Source organism: Diabrotica virgifera, chromosome 7 (genome assembly GCF_917563875.1).
Source record: "Diabrotica virgifera virgifera chromosome 7, PGI_DIABVI_V3a".
Lineage (NCBI taxonomy): Eukaryota > Metazoa > Arthropoda > Insecta > Coleoptera > Chrysomelidae > Diabrotica > Diabrotica virgifera.
Genome location: NC_065449.1, coordinates 52293284 through 52314667, shown reverse-complemented (window position 1 = coordinate 52314667; position 21384 = coordinate 52293284). Strand labels below are relative to the sequence as shown.

The 21384-nt window shown below is 32.0% G+C and overlaps 1 protein-coding gene across 4 annotated transcripts in view; it reads right to left on the bottom strand.

Annotated features, from left to right (window-relative positions):
• Nucleotides 1-4009: 4009 nt before the first annotated feature.
• The window catches only part of LOC126888386 (juvenile hormone acid O-methyltransferase-like), a 54930-nt gene continuing 37555 nt past the window's right edge, over nt 4010-21384 (bottom strand). For all 4 annotated transcript variants that reach the window (XM_050656587.1, XM_050656588.1, XM_050656590.1 and 1 more), the window contains exons 2-4: nt 19201-19608; nt 10852-11129; nt 4010-4207 (exon numbers count right to left, since the gene is read on the bottom strand). In XM_050656587.1, the coding sequence (XP_050512544.1) occupies nt 4026-4207; nt 10852-11129; nt 19201-19571 (831 nt within the window). In that variant the 5' untranslated portion in view covers nt 19572-19608 and the 3' untranslated portion in view covers nt 4010-4025. The remainder of the gene's footprint in view (nt 4208-10851; nt 11130-19200; nt 19609-21384) is intronic.

Here is a 21384-nt window from a genome sequence, read left to right as displayed (position 1 = left end):
AAAAGATTATTATCAGTTATTATCTTCATTAGCCTGGTCGCTAATAGCTTCTCAAATAGTTTAGCTAGTACCGGTAAGAGACTAATAGGACGATAAGAGGTATGTTCTTGAGGTGGTTTACCATGTTTATGGATCATTATTATATCAGCAATTTTCCATTGCGTTGGTACAATTTTGAGCCTTATTGCGACTTTGAATAGTTGTGTTATCATAACTACACCTTTATCTGGTAACTCTTTTAAGATAGTTCCTGTTATAAGGTCATAGCTTTTTTGGGTTTTAATCTATATTGAATAGTATTTTTTACATCTCTTTTTGTTACTGGTTTAATTTGCTCACTTGGCTGTTGGATTGTTGCTAGACTTTCATAGATAGCCTCATCTTCTTCAGCACTGACAGAGGGTAGAGGTTGAAAAACTTCTTCAAGATATTTTCCAAATGCCTCTGCTTTTTCTTGATCTGTTCTCGATTATGAGCCATCTGGATTTCTTAATGCTGGTATGTGTTTACTGGGTTTATTTAATTTCCTGGTGGCCTTCCAAAGTGAATAATCGGTATCTGCTGTTGGTGTTAAATTTTGAAGATAATTTTATATGTAGGAGTTTTTGTGCTGTAGTATTGTATTTTTCAGCTGTCTTGCGGCACTATTGTAGTTCATTTCAATCCTGTGGGATAAAATTAAACAAATCAATATTCCCAAATTAAATTTATGTAATTATGTATATCTAACAGGTATAACAATAAATAATATACAAACTAAACATATTATTCTACCATAAAATTAACATAAAAAATGAATAAGTAGGAAAAAGAATAGATTTTGAAAACTATTGTTTATATTTTAATTCTTCCATTTTCAATAATATCGTTTTTTTCTTCAAAATTAAATTATATAAAAAAAATATACAAGGAAAATAACTTTTCAAGTAGTTGATCAATTACGCAATACGTAGCAACACTCTTCCATGTTTAAATGCACGCACACTGTAATCTGTAATAGGTACCTACTAAACTAATGTTACCAATCCTCAAAATGGTGACAATACTGATAGACACAGCGTGCCCGCGCGCCGTCTCTACCAGAGCCGTTGCTCCTTCAAAATTTTCAGAAACGAGCTAGTCCCGAGCGATAGCGAGGTTTCTCCTGCGTTACCACTGCCAGTATTGGTAACAGCATATAATAAAGTGCAATGGATTCATATATCTCGCCAATATTTCCGTGCGTCTAATTGGCTATTTACCGAATTAGGTACTATTAACAAATATTTCGTTGGTAAAAAATATAAATGGAATTATTTCATATGAGTCATAAAATATATATTGCAAGATTTTTAACTGTTACCAATGGTAACAGTGGTTACATGGACGCTTCGCCAGTGTTTAGACAGATCACAGAGGTAGTGCTCTGTGAGAAAAAATAAAATTTAGAGAAAAGGGGAATGTTCAAGTTTCCTTTACTTTTAGTGGTGAAATATAAAGTGTACTTAATTATTAATTGATAGATTTACTAAGTGGAACCCTGATAAGTCGGCTTCCGATAACCCGGAAGTCCGGATAACCCGGACTGATTTTCGTCAGACAAAACAACCATTTATTCACTTTGACTGAGTTTTTTACCAAGAAATAAACAATATCGTATAGAACTGTACGTAATTTAGATGTAGGTACTGCTATAACTACTGTTCATATTTATGTATTTCATGCTTTTGCAATTATAATGGAGGTTATCTGTAAGTATACTGTATTTTCTTAATTTTTACCTTATTCTCCAGCTAACCCGAATTTTCGATAACCCGGATCGGCCGCGGTCCCGATTAATCCCACTTAGAGTGGGACACAAGTTTGACTTGAATGTTTGAACTTGACTTGAGTTTGACTTGAAATTAAGTCCGTCTGACAAATAATTCAAGTCAAGTCAAACTGGTCAATCGTACAGGTTTAATAATTCAAACTGTTTGTCAAACTAGTTTGAAAGAGTTTGAAAAATAATTTATTTAGTAGATATACTTTTTTGTTTTTTGTCGAGATTGACATGTTAGTTGACAATTAAGATAAGAAAATAATAATACAATGAGTGCCACATTAAAGTATCTTGATACAGGAAGACTATAATCAAAATAGGAAAAATTTTGAAAATTATTCCTGTATGCTTAGAATTGCTTGCTGGTAAGTTTCATTTTATCGATATAACTTTTTTATATTTGAGTGTCACTAGATTAAAACAAAGAATTCGTTGGATAGTTTTTATCATACCAAGTGTAATTTAATCTACTTTGAAAGCTTTAAAGTATTACGTAACATAATTTGGGGGAGGGTAACTCAAGTTAGTAAATGGACTAATTAATCATCTAAGATCTAACAACATCACGAGAAAAACCAAATGCAAAATATACAAAACTCTGATAAAACTGGTCCTTATAATATATTATATATATTATATGGATCAGAGACGTGGACAATAGACACTGTCGAAAAGCTATGAGAACTTATTAGGTACGTTTAAACGAAAAATCCTCAGACACATATATTAGGGGGTGAAAGAAAATGACGTAACGCGCAGAAGATATAATTTTGAACTATACGCAGCATACGACGAACGCGACGTCATAACATCCATAAAGATCGGACGTCTGCGCTGGATGGAATATGTTAAACGGCTGTTGGAAACCGAAACACCAAAACATCTAATGAGGCAAACACCAGTAGGGAGAAGGTCAAAGGGAAGACCCAAACTTAGATACATGGAACACTTGAGATTACCCACTGAAAGGACAAAGCAAGGAACAGAACAGCATGGCGGAAAATCCTAGAACAAGCCAGGACCCACAAAGGGTTGTCGAGCTACTGATGATGATGAAGTTGGGGGAGGGGGTAATGTAAAACGTTACTAAGCGTTATACGGGGGGGAGGAGGGGGTTCGAACAGCGCGTTACATAACATTGTCTTTTAACTTAAATAAAAAAACTACGGAATAACAATCTCCCAACTTTTCAACTTTCGTTTATATTTTACATTGAACCCCTGGATTGTATTATATTGCCCCCTCACGCTCCGCTCATGTTACAATAGGACAATAGTATTTAAGTAAAAAAATCTTAAAATATTATTTCTATTAACCAGATCCAGCACAGTAACACATGTTTGCAATAAACAGCTGTACCTTTCTTCACAACAAAAGATGAAAAGGTACATATGGGATAAAGAGGTTGTAAAATTGTGTTACAATACTTGAACGGCCCCTTTAACAAAAATTTATGAAGGAATAACAAAATATTATATTTTTGATAGAGTAGCTTTAACGAATTTTTTGCAACTTTGCAATGTCTTCTTAAAGAATTAGTTCACTAATTGTCATTTTATAACACTGTTCTTTATTTTTACATAATACAAGTATGCACTTTTCAATTTTCATTGTTTTGAAATCACCTGCCGCAATATCAAATAAATAGTATATTTATTTTTCTTAATTAATTCTACTTCAAATACAGATTTTTTTCTCTTAATTTTTGCAGTGTAAGAGAAGGGATACCTTCAAAATCAGACTCAATTTGATCTGGTACTTGTTCTGAGCCGAAAAATATTCAGGTTCAGATATTATTTCACAAAGCACACACTTCAAAACGAACGTAATAAACAAGCCAAGCACATACTTCTTAACATGAACTACAAACTAATTTGCGGAGTAGCAGAGTACAGATTCAGACATATCCAAATAAGTCAAAACAAAAGTCGGTACTCTCTCAATTAGAATTGGAAATAAACACGTTGCGCAATATTATATTCAAACTTCAAACTGTTTGAAGAAGTTTGATTTCAACCAATTTCAACCCAAACCTAAAGATATCGAAGTCAAGTCAAGTCAAACTTTTTTACAGAAAAAGTTTGGTTTTCGAGTCAAGTTTGATAAATAAAATCAAACTAGTTTGACTTGATGGATCTCTAATCCGACTTATCGAGGTTCCACAGTAGGTATATAAAACAAGTAACAAGTATATAAAAATAAACGGGGTTTTAAAATAATGTATTTATTGTTTGTGTGCAGATATTACAAATAAAGTATATTTAGCTGTAAGATCATTGGGAATGACTTTTTCTTCTGCAGCACGCTTCATACGTTGTCTTACTATATCTAGATAATCCTTCTTGTATTCTTCAACTTCGCTTTCAGGTACATACGGTAAGGTTGCATTTATAGAAATAAACAGATCTGCAACATAACTTAATTTTAGTAAAATCTTTTAAAAAAGTAATCCAATTTTTTTTACTAAAATGTAGATTAAATTTACATGTGTTAAGGCTATGGGTACATAATTCACAAATATTTTACGGCTATCCCTACTTTTTCTGTCTTTACACGGCAAATTACGTGTAGTAAAATTCTCACTGGTATGGAAACTGCAGATGTAAACATTAGGTTGACAGTGACATTGTCATTAGAAAGGTAGAGATGGCTATTTCGGTTTCGTTCAGTTTTTGAATGTTCTTGGATAACCTTTACTTGTATAAATGATAGGATTATTTTTTCACTAATTATGTATTCAGTGGTTACCATTATTTATATACTATACAAATAGTCGAAAAAGAAAAAAAGTTTATTAGCGGAAACAGAAGACAAACTTAAGATATGGATGAACATATTATCAAAAGAAAGTCACATGCTGTTAAAGTCATTCTTCAGAGTTCCCAAAGCTTCATATACCTGAGCAGAGAGCTAAATACTCAACTAGACCACTGAAAAGAAATCATAAGACGCATTGAAATAGCAAGGTCTGGTTTCAACATGCGTAAAATGCTCTGTAACCCCAAGCTATCAGTCACAATAAGATTGAGAACACTAAAGTGTTATGTGTGAATGTGTGGTCTCTATTACTATATGGTTGCGAGACCTGAACTTAAAACAGTATGACGTTAACAAATTGAATTTATTCGAAATTTGGATGAACCGCCGAATGTTAAGAATAAGCTGGGCCAGCAGAAAAACGAATGAAAAATTACTGAAAATAATAAACACCCGTCCTCATCTGGTCAATACTATCAAAATTAGATATACGTCATATGTAGGACACATAATGCGCCATAGGGAATTTGAGCAGCTCCAGGTAATATTAAATGGCAAGATCGAAGGTAAAAGGGGTTAAAGAAGAAAGAAAAAATCTTGGCTCCGAAACATCAGAGATTGGACCCACACAACAGAAAATGACTTAATTCATCAAGCCCAGAATAGAGAGAAATTTGCCATATTGACCGCCAACCTCAATAGAGAAGTCACTTAGGAAAAGGAGCCGAGAATATCATTTTATTATTTTTCTTCTAAAAAAAGCGTTAAAACTTTCCGTAAAAAGCGAAGCCTTTAATTATAAAATCTTAAAATCATCTTTATTAAAATATGAAGCCAACATTTAATAATTCACTCAAGAAAATGGGCGGAATGCATAAAACGTAGTAGATGCTATTGCTTCAGCAAATAGTCACTACTTTGTAGCATTTTCTTTTACACAAAAGTAGGTGCGTTTGTTGAGAAGAACTTATTACACAACAGAAGTATCTATTACTGACCAAAAGTATCTACTAAAAAGCGTAGCGCCAGCCGTGTCTGCATTACACCAATCGTGATGGAATTAGTTTTCCATGTGCTTGTGATTTGTGAATTCACATTTTTACGTACCAAATTATTAGAATTGTACATAAGTAAAAATGAGTGACTCAGATCCGAAGCGACAAAAGAGTTACGCGAGGATAAAAATGAACAATTGTTATTTGTTAATCTTCTTAACAATTATTAAATTTTATTTGATAAAAGAATGACCCAAAAATTAAGAATCTTCTTAGTTTGTAAATTTTTCTATGACACACATTCATAAATGCTGTCATATTGTAACAAAACAATACCTACGCCGAAGACGTCCACCCACCAACTTCACTTAAACTGAAGCAAAATACTACTAAACAAGCACACACTTCAAAAGCGTAGTACATTTTTCTATGCAGGCTGATAAAAAGTAGCAAATACTACGGAGAAAAGCAAATGCTTTTTAAGTGTAGTGAAATCTTCAACAATGTAGTACGTACTTGAAGCATTAGCATTTACTACATTTTATGCCACCATGGTCACTTTACTTTATAGCTAAACTCGTACCTATTTACGGTTATCGGAACAAACTCTTATAAAATAATACTCTTATTTGAACTTTAATGATTTGAAATACTTGGATTTTCCATAAAGAATATATAAACAATAAATAACTTTTTATTAATTGTACGCCTTAAATCAATTATTATTTTTCAAATACACTATCAATACTATTTAATAAACAACCCTTTGATTGATTTTATTATCATCCTAAAAGCGTTAAAAAGCAGTAGCAGAATTAACTGCTATATCAAAATAGCGGGTCGGACACATCTCTACTTGTCACTGTCTTGAGTCTTGTCATAACACTATATTCGAATGAGTGCGTTGTACGACAAAGTTAGCGAATGTTCGATTTCCAGGGACATGGTGTCCATTTTTTTCGAATCCTGAAAAAACTAATAAATATTTTTAAAAAAGTTAAACACAGAATGAAAGACTAAATTATTATAGAGGGCCGAAAGTCGCTTAGAATATATAAGAAGTTTCTTCCGAATGAGATATTTGAAGTTAAAAATCACACTACATTTTCTCTTAGTTTTTCACCCCTGTAACTTATTAAAATAAACATTATAGAAGTTCTCAGGGACTTTCGGCCCTCGCTAATAACGTAATCTTTCATTCTACGTTTAAATTTTTGAAAAATACTTATTAGTTTTCTCAGGATTCGAAAAAAATGAATCCCCATTTGAATAGCATTGCAGCCGAAAATACATACCGATCCTCTTAACAACCCTGGACTGACTGGTGACGCTTTTTATAGAGATGTTACAAGTTTTCTTTCTCAATTTAATTGGCATAATTTGTTCAAAAATAAGTCTCTTGAATATAATGCTCAGAATTTTTTACATTATTATATACTTAACAATTGATCTTTATGTTCCTGTTAAAAAGGATTCACCAAAGAAATTTCCGGTGTGGTTTTCTCCAGATCTCAAAGTTGCAATTATTCAGAAAAAGAAAGCTCACAAAGAATATCTGAGAACTAAATGCTCCACTCTCTTTAATGAGTTTTCAGCATTAAGGGCTCATTGAAAACGCTTAAAACAACAGTGTTATCGTGATTACATTGCATTTACTGAATCATATCTCAGGTATAATATTAGAAATTTTTGGAAATTTGTTGGTATGTAATAAAAATATCAAGCCTAATATACCATCAGTTGTACACTATCACTAGTTCTAGTGGTACAGAAATTGTTAATTTGTTTGCTGAATATTTTTCAAAAACTTATAGTGATAGAGATTGTGTTTTGCAGGATAATATTTTAGTGTCTGGTGACATCAACGTATCACAATTTACTATATCTCAATTTGGCATTTCTATTTCGTCTACATATGAAAAACTTTCCATTTTGGATAGCAACAAGGGGTCAGGTCCAAATAGTCTTCCACCTTTTTTTCTTAAACACTTAAGTTTTTTACTTTCTAGACCTCTTTTTCACATTTTTAACCTGTCATTAAAGACAGTGATGTTCCCAGCCTACTGGAAAACTAGCTTTATTACCCCAATACTAAAATCTGGAGATAAGTCTCAAGTGAACAATTATCGTCCGATTAGCATTCTGAGTTGTATTCCAAAAGTTTTTGAGAGCCTTGTATGTGACTATTTGTCAGCACGTTTAAAAGGCTGTTTTATCGACCAGCAATTTGGATTTCTCTCTAGCCGCTCCACTGAACTTAATTTATTGACATTTACCGACTTCCATTTAGAATCTCTTGAAGGCGGCTTCCAAGTTCATGCTGTATACACAGACCTTACAAAGGCGTTTGGCCGGGTAAATCACAAGATTTTAATCAATAAGGTGAGAGGTATGGGTATCCAGGGTGAACTTTTAGAATGGTTGTTATCCTACCTATCTGAAAGAATACAAGTAGTAAATGTTCAGGGTTTTCAATCGTTTGAAATTAAGGTACCTTCAGGAGTGCCACAAGGGTCACATCTGGGACACCTTCTATTCAATATCTATGTTAACGATATACGATATTACCTCCTGTTTCCACTTTGCTTTTTTCCTAATGTTTGCTGACGATTTAAAATTATATTTTTTAAAAATCGAGAATGATGGTGACTATCAAAAATTACAATCTGACTTGGATCGGTTGAGCTATTGGTGTGATAGCAACGGAATGGAACTTAATGTTAAAAAAGTGTCACTTAATTGTTTTTGGTCGAAATAGAACTCTTACAAATCATATCTATACTATTAAGGATTGTCCTTTAGACTCTGTATCTCAGATAAAAGACCTAGGTGTTGTACTCGATTCCAGCTTATACAAAATCCCGCACATCTCATCTATTGTCTCAAAATCACTTCAACTTTTAGGGTTTATCAAACGTTGTGCTAAAGACTTTCTAAATATCCCATCCATAAAAATATTGTATTGTTCACTTGTGAGAACTCACCTAGATTACTGTTCATGTGTTTGGTCTCCACACTATAACACCCATATTCTAGCTATCGAGAGAGTTCAGCACAAGTTCTTAAGATTTGTTACATTTAAACAAAACCAGAGAGTTGATGAAATTAACTATTCCAATATAGAAAAGTCTCTCAACATATAACCTCTCTCCAAATCCGACGCATGCATAAGGATCTCACAATGTTTTATAATATACTACACTCCAATAATTTTGGTCCTCAACTATTGGAGAAAATTAGCCTCCATGTTCCCAGTAGACAAACGAGGCTAAATCAACCTTTTTACATTAGACCCCATCGCACTAACTAGAGACATAACTCCTTCATGTCCAGAACACCTACATAGGTTTGCTAACCAATATTCAGAAGGTTTAGAGTTTAGATTGTTATAGTTTTCCAAATGAATTTAAAGCTCAGCTTAAAAACTGTGTGTGATAACTTGATATCCTTGTGTTTTGTACATTTTTTGTTAATGTTTGTTATTCAATGTTCCTAGTTTGTATGATTAAAATTTTTAAATTTACTTTAGGTTAGGTTATAAATCTCCTGTGTTTAATGTTTATGTAACAAAATGTATGTAAAAAAATATGAATTTCACTCAAGAGTAAAGTACCTGTATATTCACAATATAGAAAATTTTTATTAAGAAAAGTTGTTTGGAATTAAACGCTATGTTTTATTGTTCAATTACATCAATTACATCCTTCTAATTGCAATATTGTGAACTATAAAAGCACTTAAGTCTTGTCCAAAATTCATATTTTTTTACATACCTCATATAAAATTAAAAAAGTTTGATATCTGATGATTGCATCTTAGATCCAAATAGAGCATTTTATAAAGAATAACATTTTTTCGTAGAATTGATAATAAAATAGTTATAATTGAAATAAAATGATGATGGGTATCCGTAATTATTTAAGAAAAAATGGAATAACCAATCAATTAGAACGATATAATTATATATTAAAACATAGTTTTTAATTCCAAACAACTTTTCATAAAAACAATTTTTGATATTTTGGATCATAAAGGTACAGTTCATCTAATTTACTTACCGTTGCACGTCATTATCTACGTTAGAGATCTGAGTTGACATTGTTGCCCAATTACAAAAAATTCTTAAATTCATTTTAAATCAAATACGTCACACAACTTTTGCGGAAGTGGATTTTACAGCAAAACAAATTAATATTCAATGTAAATAAATAAAAACTTAAAAAATAGAAAACAAGAATTAAGTTATAATGTTACGTTAAAGTACATAATAAAAACAGTAAATATATTGAAACAAATATTTGTAGTAAATAATATAAACAAATATGAACTGTCATCATCGCAACTGTCAAATAAATGTTACCAATTTATGTCAAAATGTCACCTTCGTTCGATTATAGTTACAGTGTATTCCGAACAAATGTGCTTCATAAAAACGCTTTATAATCCATTTGTACAAATTAAATGAAACATATTATTGTGTATTTCTTTACGTTAACATTAATAGAAATCTTTAAATATTATTTCTACGCGTATATAATAAAATATGTCTAGTGGACGTAATGCCAGTGTACTCGATAATGTGATTATAAAAAGAACACACCTACCGCCTAAATATTTTGTGTTGGTATCATGTGACGTCACGGGCTATGACGCGGATGACGTGCAACGGTAAGTAAATTAGATGAAGTATAATTTACTCTTTAACGAAATTCATATTATTGACATACCTCGTATAAAATTGGTAAAACTTGATACCTGATGGTTGAGTTTTAAATTTTAGACTATTTAAAGTATTTTTTGAAGAATATTCCGTAAAATGGATAATAAAAAAGTTTCCCATGTGGTTCCTAGCTACGCAGACATACTATATAAAATTTGCTGTATAAGAATTTTCAAATTGTAATGCCATATTCGGTTTCAGCATAATAAAAAAAAATATTTGATCAAAGTCACATGATAAATTCAACAATATTTTTAAAATTATTTATACAAAACAATTATTATTGTTTAAACAATTAAAAAACAATTAGCGGCAAAATGTAAGAGTAGAACTTTTTACTTTAACATGTATAATAAACTACCAAAAACAGTTTTAGAAAAATATAAGCTTGTTTGAATTTTTCCGAGACAATGCATTTTTCGTTCAATTTTGACTCCCCTATTACTTGAAACTTACACGTAAAAATTAAAAAATGTATGGGATGCCCATAAAGGATAAAAAATGTATACAGTGTTTATGCTGATTTAACTAGAATAGTATTTTAAAGGTTAAAATAAACAAGCGTTGTAGATTAATACCTTTAAGAGATTTTTCGTTTGGAAAAGTATATGTCAAATTTCTGTGCTCTTGGAAATAAAACTCGGGAAATCCAGCCTCTTTTAAATCCTTCTCATATTGATGTCTTGGATTTTCCTTTTCAAAGTAGGGAGATATCATCAGTTCTTGGTTACATTTTCCACATCTTGGATGCTGACTTAGTTTTTGAAAAACTGCATCAGCTGGTATGCGTTCGTATAATATATGAAAAGTTTGTCCTCCTTTTTTTAACATTCTGTGGATGTTTTGAAACGCTAGCCTGAAATTAAAAATAAAACAAAGCATAATTTGTGTCGGACTAACTTTGTCAGACGAAATTTGTACTAAAATTATAATAGTAGGGGAGGAAATTATGCTAAATGTGCAGTCACTCGAGCGTTATGGGGACCTATTGGGTTGTGAAGATTAGGTCCTAAACCAAAAAAAGTTAAGTAAAATTTTCCATTTACGTGGGGATTTTCCAATTTTTAATTTAATTTTCCATTTCCAACAATCGTTTCTTCTGATTATAGCGCCATTTATCCATAATTCGAAGAAAGTCTCTTATAAAAGTTACTTATTTTTACGTAAGGAATCCAAATCTGCCATTTAAAAAATGGGGGCGCCTATTTAAGATTTTAAAGTAACCCTCCACCTCACTTCTGTGGGGGTTATGTTTGGTACCATTCGATAGATTTTTCAAAAATATGGAATAATAATTGTATTTTTTAATTGATGTTCATTTCGCGAAGGACCGCGGGATTCGTATTTAAAATTTACCCCCCTCCTTCGTGAGGAGTCGTGTTTTTTGGTATCATCCGATAGATTTTTAAAAATTATTAAGCAGGTATTTTTTAGTTTTTCGATCTGTCGCTCATTTCGCGAAATATTCACTTTTTTCTTGTGAAACTTTGTGACTCGCCCATTTCCTTACGCCCCGCTCAAACCGTCAGATTTTTGAAATGTACACTGTTCTGCATGTATGTACTTAACTTACCTGCGAAAAATTTACCCCCCACCCTTCTCCGTGGCGGTGGTGTTTGGTATCATTCGATAGATTTTAAAAAAATATTGAACACGGATTTTTTTCTTTATCTGACGTTTATTCCTCGAAATATTTGCTTTTTTCTTGTGGAACTTTGTGACTCACACATTTCATTTTTACGCCCCACTTAATTTACCTTAATTTCATCTGACGATTTCGAGTTTTTCTAAGTAGATTTTTTTTCGGACCCCTCTTAACGAACTCCCCTGTATTAAGATCCAATATATGGTAGGGGTTACAAGGTTTCTCCCCATGTCATAATCTAACGCGCTCCAGTAACTGCAAAATCCCCGCTGGACCTCCCCTACTATAATTATTTTCTCATATTTGTAGAAGTTATGGGTTATGGCCAACCTATGTAGGACAAACTACATAGATATAATTGAATAAGTAAATAGCATTTTCAGAGACAAACTCAACTGTACCAGGGTTATGTAACATGTAACCTTCTATGATAAATTACGTTATAAAATTTAATATTTTTGTTGAAAATTAACCACTATTTTGCTTTACGATTAAGTTTATATGACGTTTCAATTTTTACTTTGGAAATCGTTACAAAATACAAAACACTATTAGATAATTATTTTGTTTTTGTTACCTGGTACAAAATTTTTCTAATAGGTAATAATTTAATTTTATCTGTCTTATTCATATTGACAATTCAGACATGTGTTATTAATTATTATACATTGTAAAATGGATAATTTTAAAATTCTATTGCCAATACTCATGAGTTGCATTCCTGGGACGACTTTATTGGAAAATAGTCTGATCTGACTATATTTCAATGTGAGTTTTGTCATTTTACGATTTGAATATGATATAATTTCGAATTGATTCGAATGCCCTATGTCCGTTTCTTTTTGATCGACGATTGGGAATAATTATTCTAAATCGTGCAGTAAAAATGGTTTTATTGACAGTTAATTACTGATAATTATTACACTTGACATAATGACTTACGCACTACAGTTGTTGGTTAGGTAAAATTTCAAAATAGACTGCCAATCAAAACAGTCCGAAACCCCTAATATATAATGCTCACAATTAATTTACAACTCATCAAAAAGGTAATTGTTTTTTGTATACAGGGTGATTAATTAGTGGGGTAAAGCTGCATTAAAGCTGCAGTAAAGCAATATATCTGCTATAGTAATAGATAGCAATAAAAGGTAATAACAAAAATTGTAGCCAACTTTGAGCTTCACATTACAAAATTAGTTAGAATGTTACAGGTTGTTCGATAACACAGTGGCAGACAAAACTTTTGTTTTTTTTTAAATAGTACACCATATATTTTATTTTATATTCGAAATCCTGTTAACTTCTCCATCACAAAAATATAAAGGTTTGTTATGTTATGTTATGTTATGCGGGGTATTTACAAAGTTATAACTAATTTTGTATGAAAATCGTAACAAGTTCAACTCCCTGTATAAATAAAAATAAGCACAACAGCACTAGTTTATTAACGCCATATTTTTTATTTATTGTCAACATTTTCAACAATTATTGACATTGCTAATTTTCTTTATATCAAATACAGGGTGAGTCAAAACTCAAGTACATAATTTTCTCAGTAATGTTAAATGGAATATCCTGTATTTTATATCATTATTGAAAAGTAACGTTACCGTACTTTAATTTTTACGTAACATTCCATATGTAAAAATTTATTAGTTTTCGAGATATTTTCATTTTTTAGAGCAAATTATTTTAGGTGTCTAAATTTATCTAAATTTTAAGTACCTTAGCCATGACTGAATTGACAATTATTGACGATTACTGATTATCAATCCGGTAACGATGTAGCAAATAAAGAAATAAAAATAATTGATTAGTAATTAGTAATAAAAACAATTAAAAACTACTTTTTTATGTAAATGTAACAAATAAAGAAAGAAAATTAGTAATACATTTTAGAAAAAGAAAACACACAAACACAAAATACAAAATTTTGTGAAGACAATTAAACACTACTTTTGTATGTAAATTTAACAATGTAACAAATAAAGAACGAAAATAAATTTATCAGTAATAAATTTTGCAAAAAAATGTTTGAAAAAATAAGAAGCTACTTTTAATAAAATATTTTTAATATTTAATTACATAAGGTGTTCAAAATTACCTCATAACACATTTATGCACGCCTAAAAACGATCATTGAACGAGCTACGTACTCTACGAAGCATTTGTAAATTAACACATCGAAATACACTTTGTATTCTATTTTTCATCTTATTCCTTGTTGTTGGAGGTATTTTATAAACTTCATTATTAACGTAACCCCAAAAAAATCAGTCCAGTTTATTAAATTCTGGTGATTTGGGTGGACACGCTGGTCCATTGAAAACTGAAAATATCTGAAAAACTAATAAATTTAGACGTAGGGAATGATATCTAAAAATTAAAGTACGGTAATGGTACTTTTTAATAGTAGTAGTAATAAAATACAGGATATTCCATTTAAAATTACTGAGAAAATAATGTACTTGCATTTTTACTCACCCTGTATTTGATATAAAGAAAATTAGCAATGTCAATCATTCTTGAAAATTTTGACAATACATAAAAGAATATGGCATTAATAAACTATTGCTGTTTTGCTTATTTTTATTTATACAGGGAGTTGAACTTGTTACGATTTTCATATAAAATTGGTTATAACCTTGTAAATACCCTGTACAACATAACAAACCTTTATATTTTTGTGATATAGAAGTTAACGGGATTTCGAATTTAAAATAAAATATAGGGTGTTCCATTAAAAAAAACATAAGTTTGGTCTGCCACTGTGTTATCTAACACCCTGTAACCTTCTAACTTATTTTGTAATGTGAAGCTCAAAAGTGGCTAAAATTTTTGTTATTAACTTTTACTGCTATCTATTACTATGGCGGATCTATTGAGCTTTACCCCACTAATCAATCACCCTGTATGTAGTAACCTAGAGTAGAGTTTATCAATTAATTCAATTCTGCAGTAAGTTGAATAAACTTAAATAATTATACTTAAGGGGAAAGGCGCAAAATGTCGCCTGTCAATATTTTCAATGTGTGTTAAATAAGTTTGTTCCTTTTTGAATCCAGAGAAAACCAATAACTATTTTTGAAAAATTTAAACGCAGAATGAAAGACTACTTTATTACTGAGGGCCGAAAGTCCTTATAGTCCATGTGGTGAGACCGCTCCCGTCTGGAAAAATTTATGATTCGGTTTCTTTATGGATTCCTATTCAAAAATGTCCCCTTTAAACAATTCTAAAGGGTGCCGGGTGGAATTTTTGGGCAGAAGGGAATTACAAGATACCTTTCTTGTTTAGAATGACCCAAAAAACCTAAAAATATATGTTCCACGGCAATCAAACGTGATCTTTTGTATTTGTTTAAAAAATTGTTTAAACAATTTCTGCCCAAAAATGCCGCCCGGCACCCTTCAGATTTGCTTAAAGGGAACATTTTTGAATAGAAATCCACAAAGAAACCGAATCAGAAATGTTTTCAGACGGGAGAGGTCTCACCACATGGACTATTAGAAATAAATAAAAAAATTCTTTTGAAATTAAAAATGACACTAAATTATCTCTTTTATTTTCACCCCTGTAACTTACTAAAATAAACATTATAGAAGTTTTCGGCCCTCAGTAATATTGTAATAATTCATTGTGCGTTTAAATTTTTCAAAAATATTTATCAGTTTTCTCAGGATTCGAAAAAAATTAATACATTTAAAACACTTTGAACATTTTGACAGGAGACATTTTGCACAATATCGATTTCCATTACAATTATACAGAGACAAAATCATAAGAAATTAGGAAATTAAGATTAATGTGAGATTGGATTAATTTGTGATTGAACGGTCATTCATTTAGATAGGGCGAAAACGGCGGGTTCGTTGGGAAAAATATTCCCATGAGATTTTTTTGCATAATCATATTCGTGAGACATCCCAGAATAAGGTTCAAGAAGTCGCACATGTGAAAAGTGGTCCAAATTTTTTTTAACAATTTTTTTAATCAACTTGCAAAAATCAATATTTTTGGCTCGGACAATTTTTTCCTAGGTTTTTCGGACCATTCTGGACAAAAAAGGTATCCTATAATTTTTCTTTAAAATTAATCTTTTTCGAGGTATAAGCAATTTAAAATTTGAAAAACGCGAAAATGACCCTTTTTAAAACTTAATAACTCAGTTAAAAATTATTATTATGAAAGTTAGAAAGTAACTAAATCAAAATTTAAATCCTCCGCTACATGATCCTGAAGAAATCTGTGTTATAAATTTATATAAGCAAAACGCTCGGACAGGTCAATTTTTAAAATAATCATAGTATATTATAGCATCAATTTTTCATCATCATGCTATCATTATAGCATCATCAACATTCCGCGAACTAAGCTGTTATTTTTAATTAATAACAATGGGCGGTTAGATCGTATTGACGCAGCTGTAAATGTGAGTGCAAATAAGATGCACAATAATTGGACTCCCGGAAGCATATTTACAGATGCTTGCGTGTGTAGACACCAGGGTGTTGAAATCAGTTAGGGTTTGGAAAAACAGTACATTTACACATGCTAGCGCGTGTTGACACCACGGTGTTGAAATCAGTTAGGGTTTGGAAAAACAGTACAGTTACAAATACTAGCAGATTTGGACACCAGAGTGTTGAATCCAGCTAGCTTTTTTAGTAATTAATATACAGCATAAATGCTAACGGCTATTGACTTTGATTTTATATACCTACTGCTGCGGAAAAATATTTAAGTGATTTAGGTATTAGTAAATAATCAAACGTTGTTGGGATATAAACAATAATATATTAACACAAAAGAACAACATAAAAAATAATGTTGCTCTGAAGCTATTTGCTTGTGGAATTTTTATAATTAACTATTTAGATGGGAAATAAGCCACAATTAAATTGAAAAAAATAATTTTATTAACGTTTCGATGCCCAAATCGGGTGTCGTCAAAATAAAAAATACTACTACATAGTGTTTGGTAAAGAATGGGCCATAGCTTAATCTCAGGTTCCTGAGGTTAAAATAGGCCGATTTAAGCTAACTTACTTTAGTACAAAGATTTTTATAATAACCGAGATACAGGGTGTCAAATTTAAACTTTTTTTTTATTTATTATTGAATATTTCCTGACAGGCATGAGATATCAACACGAAATTTGGTATGTGGGGGTTTCTCGGGACGAGAAAACTAAATTCCCTACCAAAAGTTATGTGTTGCCCAGAGGGCGCCACATACGCCTTTCAGCACTCATTTAATACGTTCAATTCTTTTTATCCGTCACTCCGTATAATTTTGACATTAAAATTTGTATTCCCCTATTAGTTTTACTTAAAAAAGGTATACCTCTTTCATCTCCCTAAACTCAACCGTTTACGAGATAAACGCATTTCAAATCTGCGGTGCAACATAATTTTTAGCATAATATCATTGTAGTTACACCAGAAAAATAACTTAAAACCATAAAATTATCCAAAAATGTATCGCAAATTTCTTCAAATGGAATTTGCGATGCAATTCCATAAATTTGAGAACTGGCACAATTATTATGGTTTTAAGTTATTTTTCGGGTGTAACTACAATGATATGCTAAAAATGATGGTGTATCGCAGATTTAAAATGCGTTTATCTCGAAAACGGTTGAGTTTAGAGAGATGAAAGAAGTATAGCTTTTTTAAGCAAAACTAATAGGAGAATAAAAATTTTAATGTCAAAATTATACAGAGTGAGGGATAAAAAAATTTAACGTAATGAATAAGTGCTGAAAGGCGTATGTGGCGCCCTCTGGGCAATACATAATTTTTGGTAGGGAATTTAGTTTTCTCGACCCAAAAAAACCCCACGTACCAAATTTCATGTTGTTATCTCATATCTGTCAGGAAATATTCAATAATAAATAAAAAAAAGTTTAACTTTGACATCCTGTATCTCGGTTATTATAAACTTTGTACAAAGGTAAGTTAGCTTAAATCCGCCCATTTTAACCTCAGGAACCTGAGGTTAAGCTATGGCCCATTCTTTACCAAACACCCTGTATATTAAACAAAAATGTTGTTGCTTAGTAAAAAATTCTACTAATATTTTTTTTAATCTGACTCATTTATATTGGCAATTCATACATATATTATACATTTTAAAGTATTTTTTACTAAACAACAACATTTTTGTTTAATTTAGTAGTACGTATTTTGTATTTTGACAACGACACCCGATTTGGGCGTCGAAACGTTAATAAAATTATTTTTTTTTTAATTTAATTGTGGCTTATTTCCCATCTAAATAGTTAATTATAAAAATGCCACAAGCACATAGCTTAAGAACAACATTATTTTTTTATGTTGTTTTTGTGTTAATATATTATTGTTTATATCCCAACAACGTTTAATTATTTATTAATACCTAAATCACTTAAATATTTTTCCACAACAGTAGGTATATAAAATCAAAGTCAATAGCCGTTAGCATCTATGCATGTATAACCACTAAAAAAGCTAGCTGGTTTCAACACTCTGGTGTCCAAATCTGTTAGTATTTGTAAATGTACTGTTTTTACAAACCCTAACTGATTTCAACACCCTAGTGTCAACACACGCTAGCGTCTGTAAACGTACTTTTTTTCCAAACCCTAACTGGTTTCAACACCGTGGTGTCATCACGCGCTAGCATCTGTAAATGTACCGTTTCTCCAAACCCTAACTGATTTCAACACCCTGGTGTCTACACACGCAAGCATCTGTAAATATGCCTCCCGGAATGGCATCTCTTTCGCACTCTTCAGCATTTACGGCCGCCTAACACGTACATTGCGCTCATTATTATTACTTAAAAATAACAGCTTAGTAATAAATAATGACAAAAATTTCTTCAGGATCTTGTAGGGGGGCATTAAACTTTGATTTAGTCACTTTCTGACTTTCATAATATTAACTTTTAACCAAGTTATTAAGCCTTGAAAATCACCATTTTTGTTCTTTTCAATTCTTAATTGCTTATAACACGAAAACGATCAACTTTAGAGAAAAATTATAGGAGACCTTTTTTATCCAAAATGGTAAAAAAAATCTACAAAAAAGTTGCTCGGGCCAAAAATATGGATTTTTGCAATTTGATTAGAAAAATTGTTCAAAAAACCACTTTTCACGTAGGCGACTTCTTGAACCTTATTCTGGGATGTTTGACGAATGTGATTATGCAAAGAAATCTCATGGGAATATTTTTCCCAACGATCCCGCCGTTTTCGCCTTGTCTAATTGCTTAAACAAAATTAAAGGCTACATACCTGGGAGACTTTATCATATGGATAGTAAAGAAACTAAATATATGATCAAATCTATCTTTTAACTCGTTAGGAACACTCTTTGTAGCAATGTCTAACTGACAAAAATTTGATCGTGGTAATGCAACATGTTTTCTTGCATAATCAACCATAGGTTTGGAAACATCGGCACCTATAAATTCTTTATAGTCTGGAGGAATTATGGGTTGTAAACAATTCTTGGAGTTACTTCCATCTGCGAAACCAAACTCTAAAATAGACGGACTTTTTCTCCAATTTATAACATGTTTGTGTTTGGATAACAGTAGTTTTGTATTATGAATAAAGAACTGTGTTTGTTGTGCAAATAGTTCGGGTAATACCATAGCCGCCATTATGGCTTCGGTAGAAATCGTTTATGTTTGGAGAAATCTGTAATAATAAAAGCATTAAATAAATAAAAAAAAATAAAAAAAAAATATTCTAACAATAATATAAAATATGTACAGTGTGCTGGAATAAGTGTTGCTCCCCCATATTAACTATTTATTTTTTAGCACATAAGCAAAACGCTTGGACATGTCGATTTAAAATAATCAACAATACTATAGCATCAACGTTTCGAACTTTACGCTATTTCTCTTCCGGTGACAGTCATAACTTTGATTTTTTTTTAATGGGAAAGTACATCATGTGATACCTCATTTAAAAGCTTTGGAAATACTGATTACAAAAATGTATAATTCTTGCGCAAATGTTGGTCCGATGCTTTCTAAATGCATTTATTCTTTTAATTCCTGAGAAAACTATTAAATTTTTGAAAAATTTAAACGCGCAATGAAAGCCTACATTATTACTGAGGGCTGAAAGTCCCTAAAAACTTCTATAATGTTTATTTTAATAATAGTCGGAGAGATAGAAGCGGATTTTGTGCGTGATAAGTAATATGGAAAAACTATACGGGGATATGTTAAATTAGTTGTGTACATGACTTTCACCAACGACCGGAAACCAGAGTTGGGGCCGAGGGTAGTTATAAGGGGTCAAAGTCGCGGATTTTATTATTTTTTTTATGACGCTCATGATCGAGATAGTGCACCAAAATTTTTGAATAAGTAGGTCATGATGTAACTAAGTAAAATCTCTAGGGGCGGAACGCTGCGTGGCCGACAAAGGGGTGGGGGTAGGGGTGAATATAAAAAATATAAAGGGTTTTTTGCGACGTTCGTGATTGAGATAGTGAACCAAAATTTGGGAATAAGTAGATCATGACATTACTAAGTAAAATCCCCAGAGCCGGAAACCAGAGTTGGGGATCAGGGTAGTTATAAGGGGTCAAAGTCGACGTTTTTATTATTTTTTTTTGTGACGCTCATGATCGAGAGAGTGCACCAAAATTTGGGAATAAGTAGGTCATGACGTAACTAAGTAACATCTCCAGGGGTGGCACGCTGCGTGGCCGACAAAGGGGTGGGGCAGGGGTGAATACAAAAAAATATACGGGGTTTTTTTGCGACGTTCGTGATTGAGAGAGTGCACCAAAATTTGGGAATAAGTAGACCATGACATAACTAAGTAAAATCCTGAGAGCCGGAAACCAGAGTTGGGCATGAGGGTAGTTATAAGGGGTCAGAATCGCCGATTTTATTATTTTTTTTGTGACGCTCATGATCGAGATAGTGCACCAAAATTTGGGAATAAGTAGGTCATGAGGTAGCTAAGTACAATCTCCAGGGGTGGAACTCTGCGTGGTCGATAAAGGGTTGGGGGTAGGTGTGAATATAAAAAATATAAGGGGTTTTCTGCGACGTGCTAGATTGAGATAGTGCACCAAAATTTGGGAATAAGTAGACCATGACTTAGCTAAGTAAAATCCCCAGAGCCGGAAACCACAGTTGGGGATGAGGGTAGTTTTAAGGGGTCAAAGTCGCAGTGTGTATTATTTTTTTTGTGACCCGGCACAACATTTGTCCCCCACGCGGCGTTCCGCCCCTGGAGATTTTACTTAGTAATGTCATGATCTACTTATTCCCAAATTTTGGTGCACTATCTCGATCATGGACGGCAAAAAAAACCCCATATATTTTTATACTCACCCCTGCCTACCACCCCTTTGTACCCCAAGCAGCGTTCCGCCCCTGAAGATTTTACTTAGTTACGTCATAACCTACTTACTCCCAAATTTTGGTGCACTATCTCCATCATGAG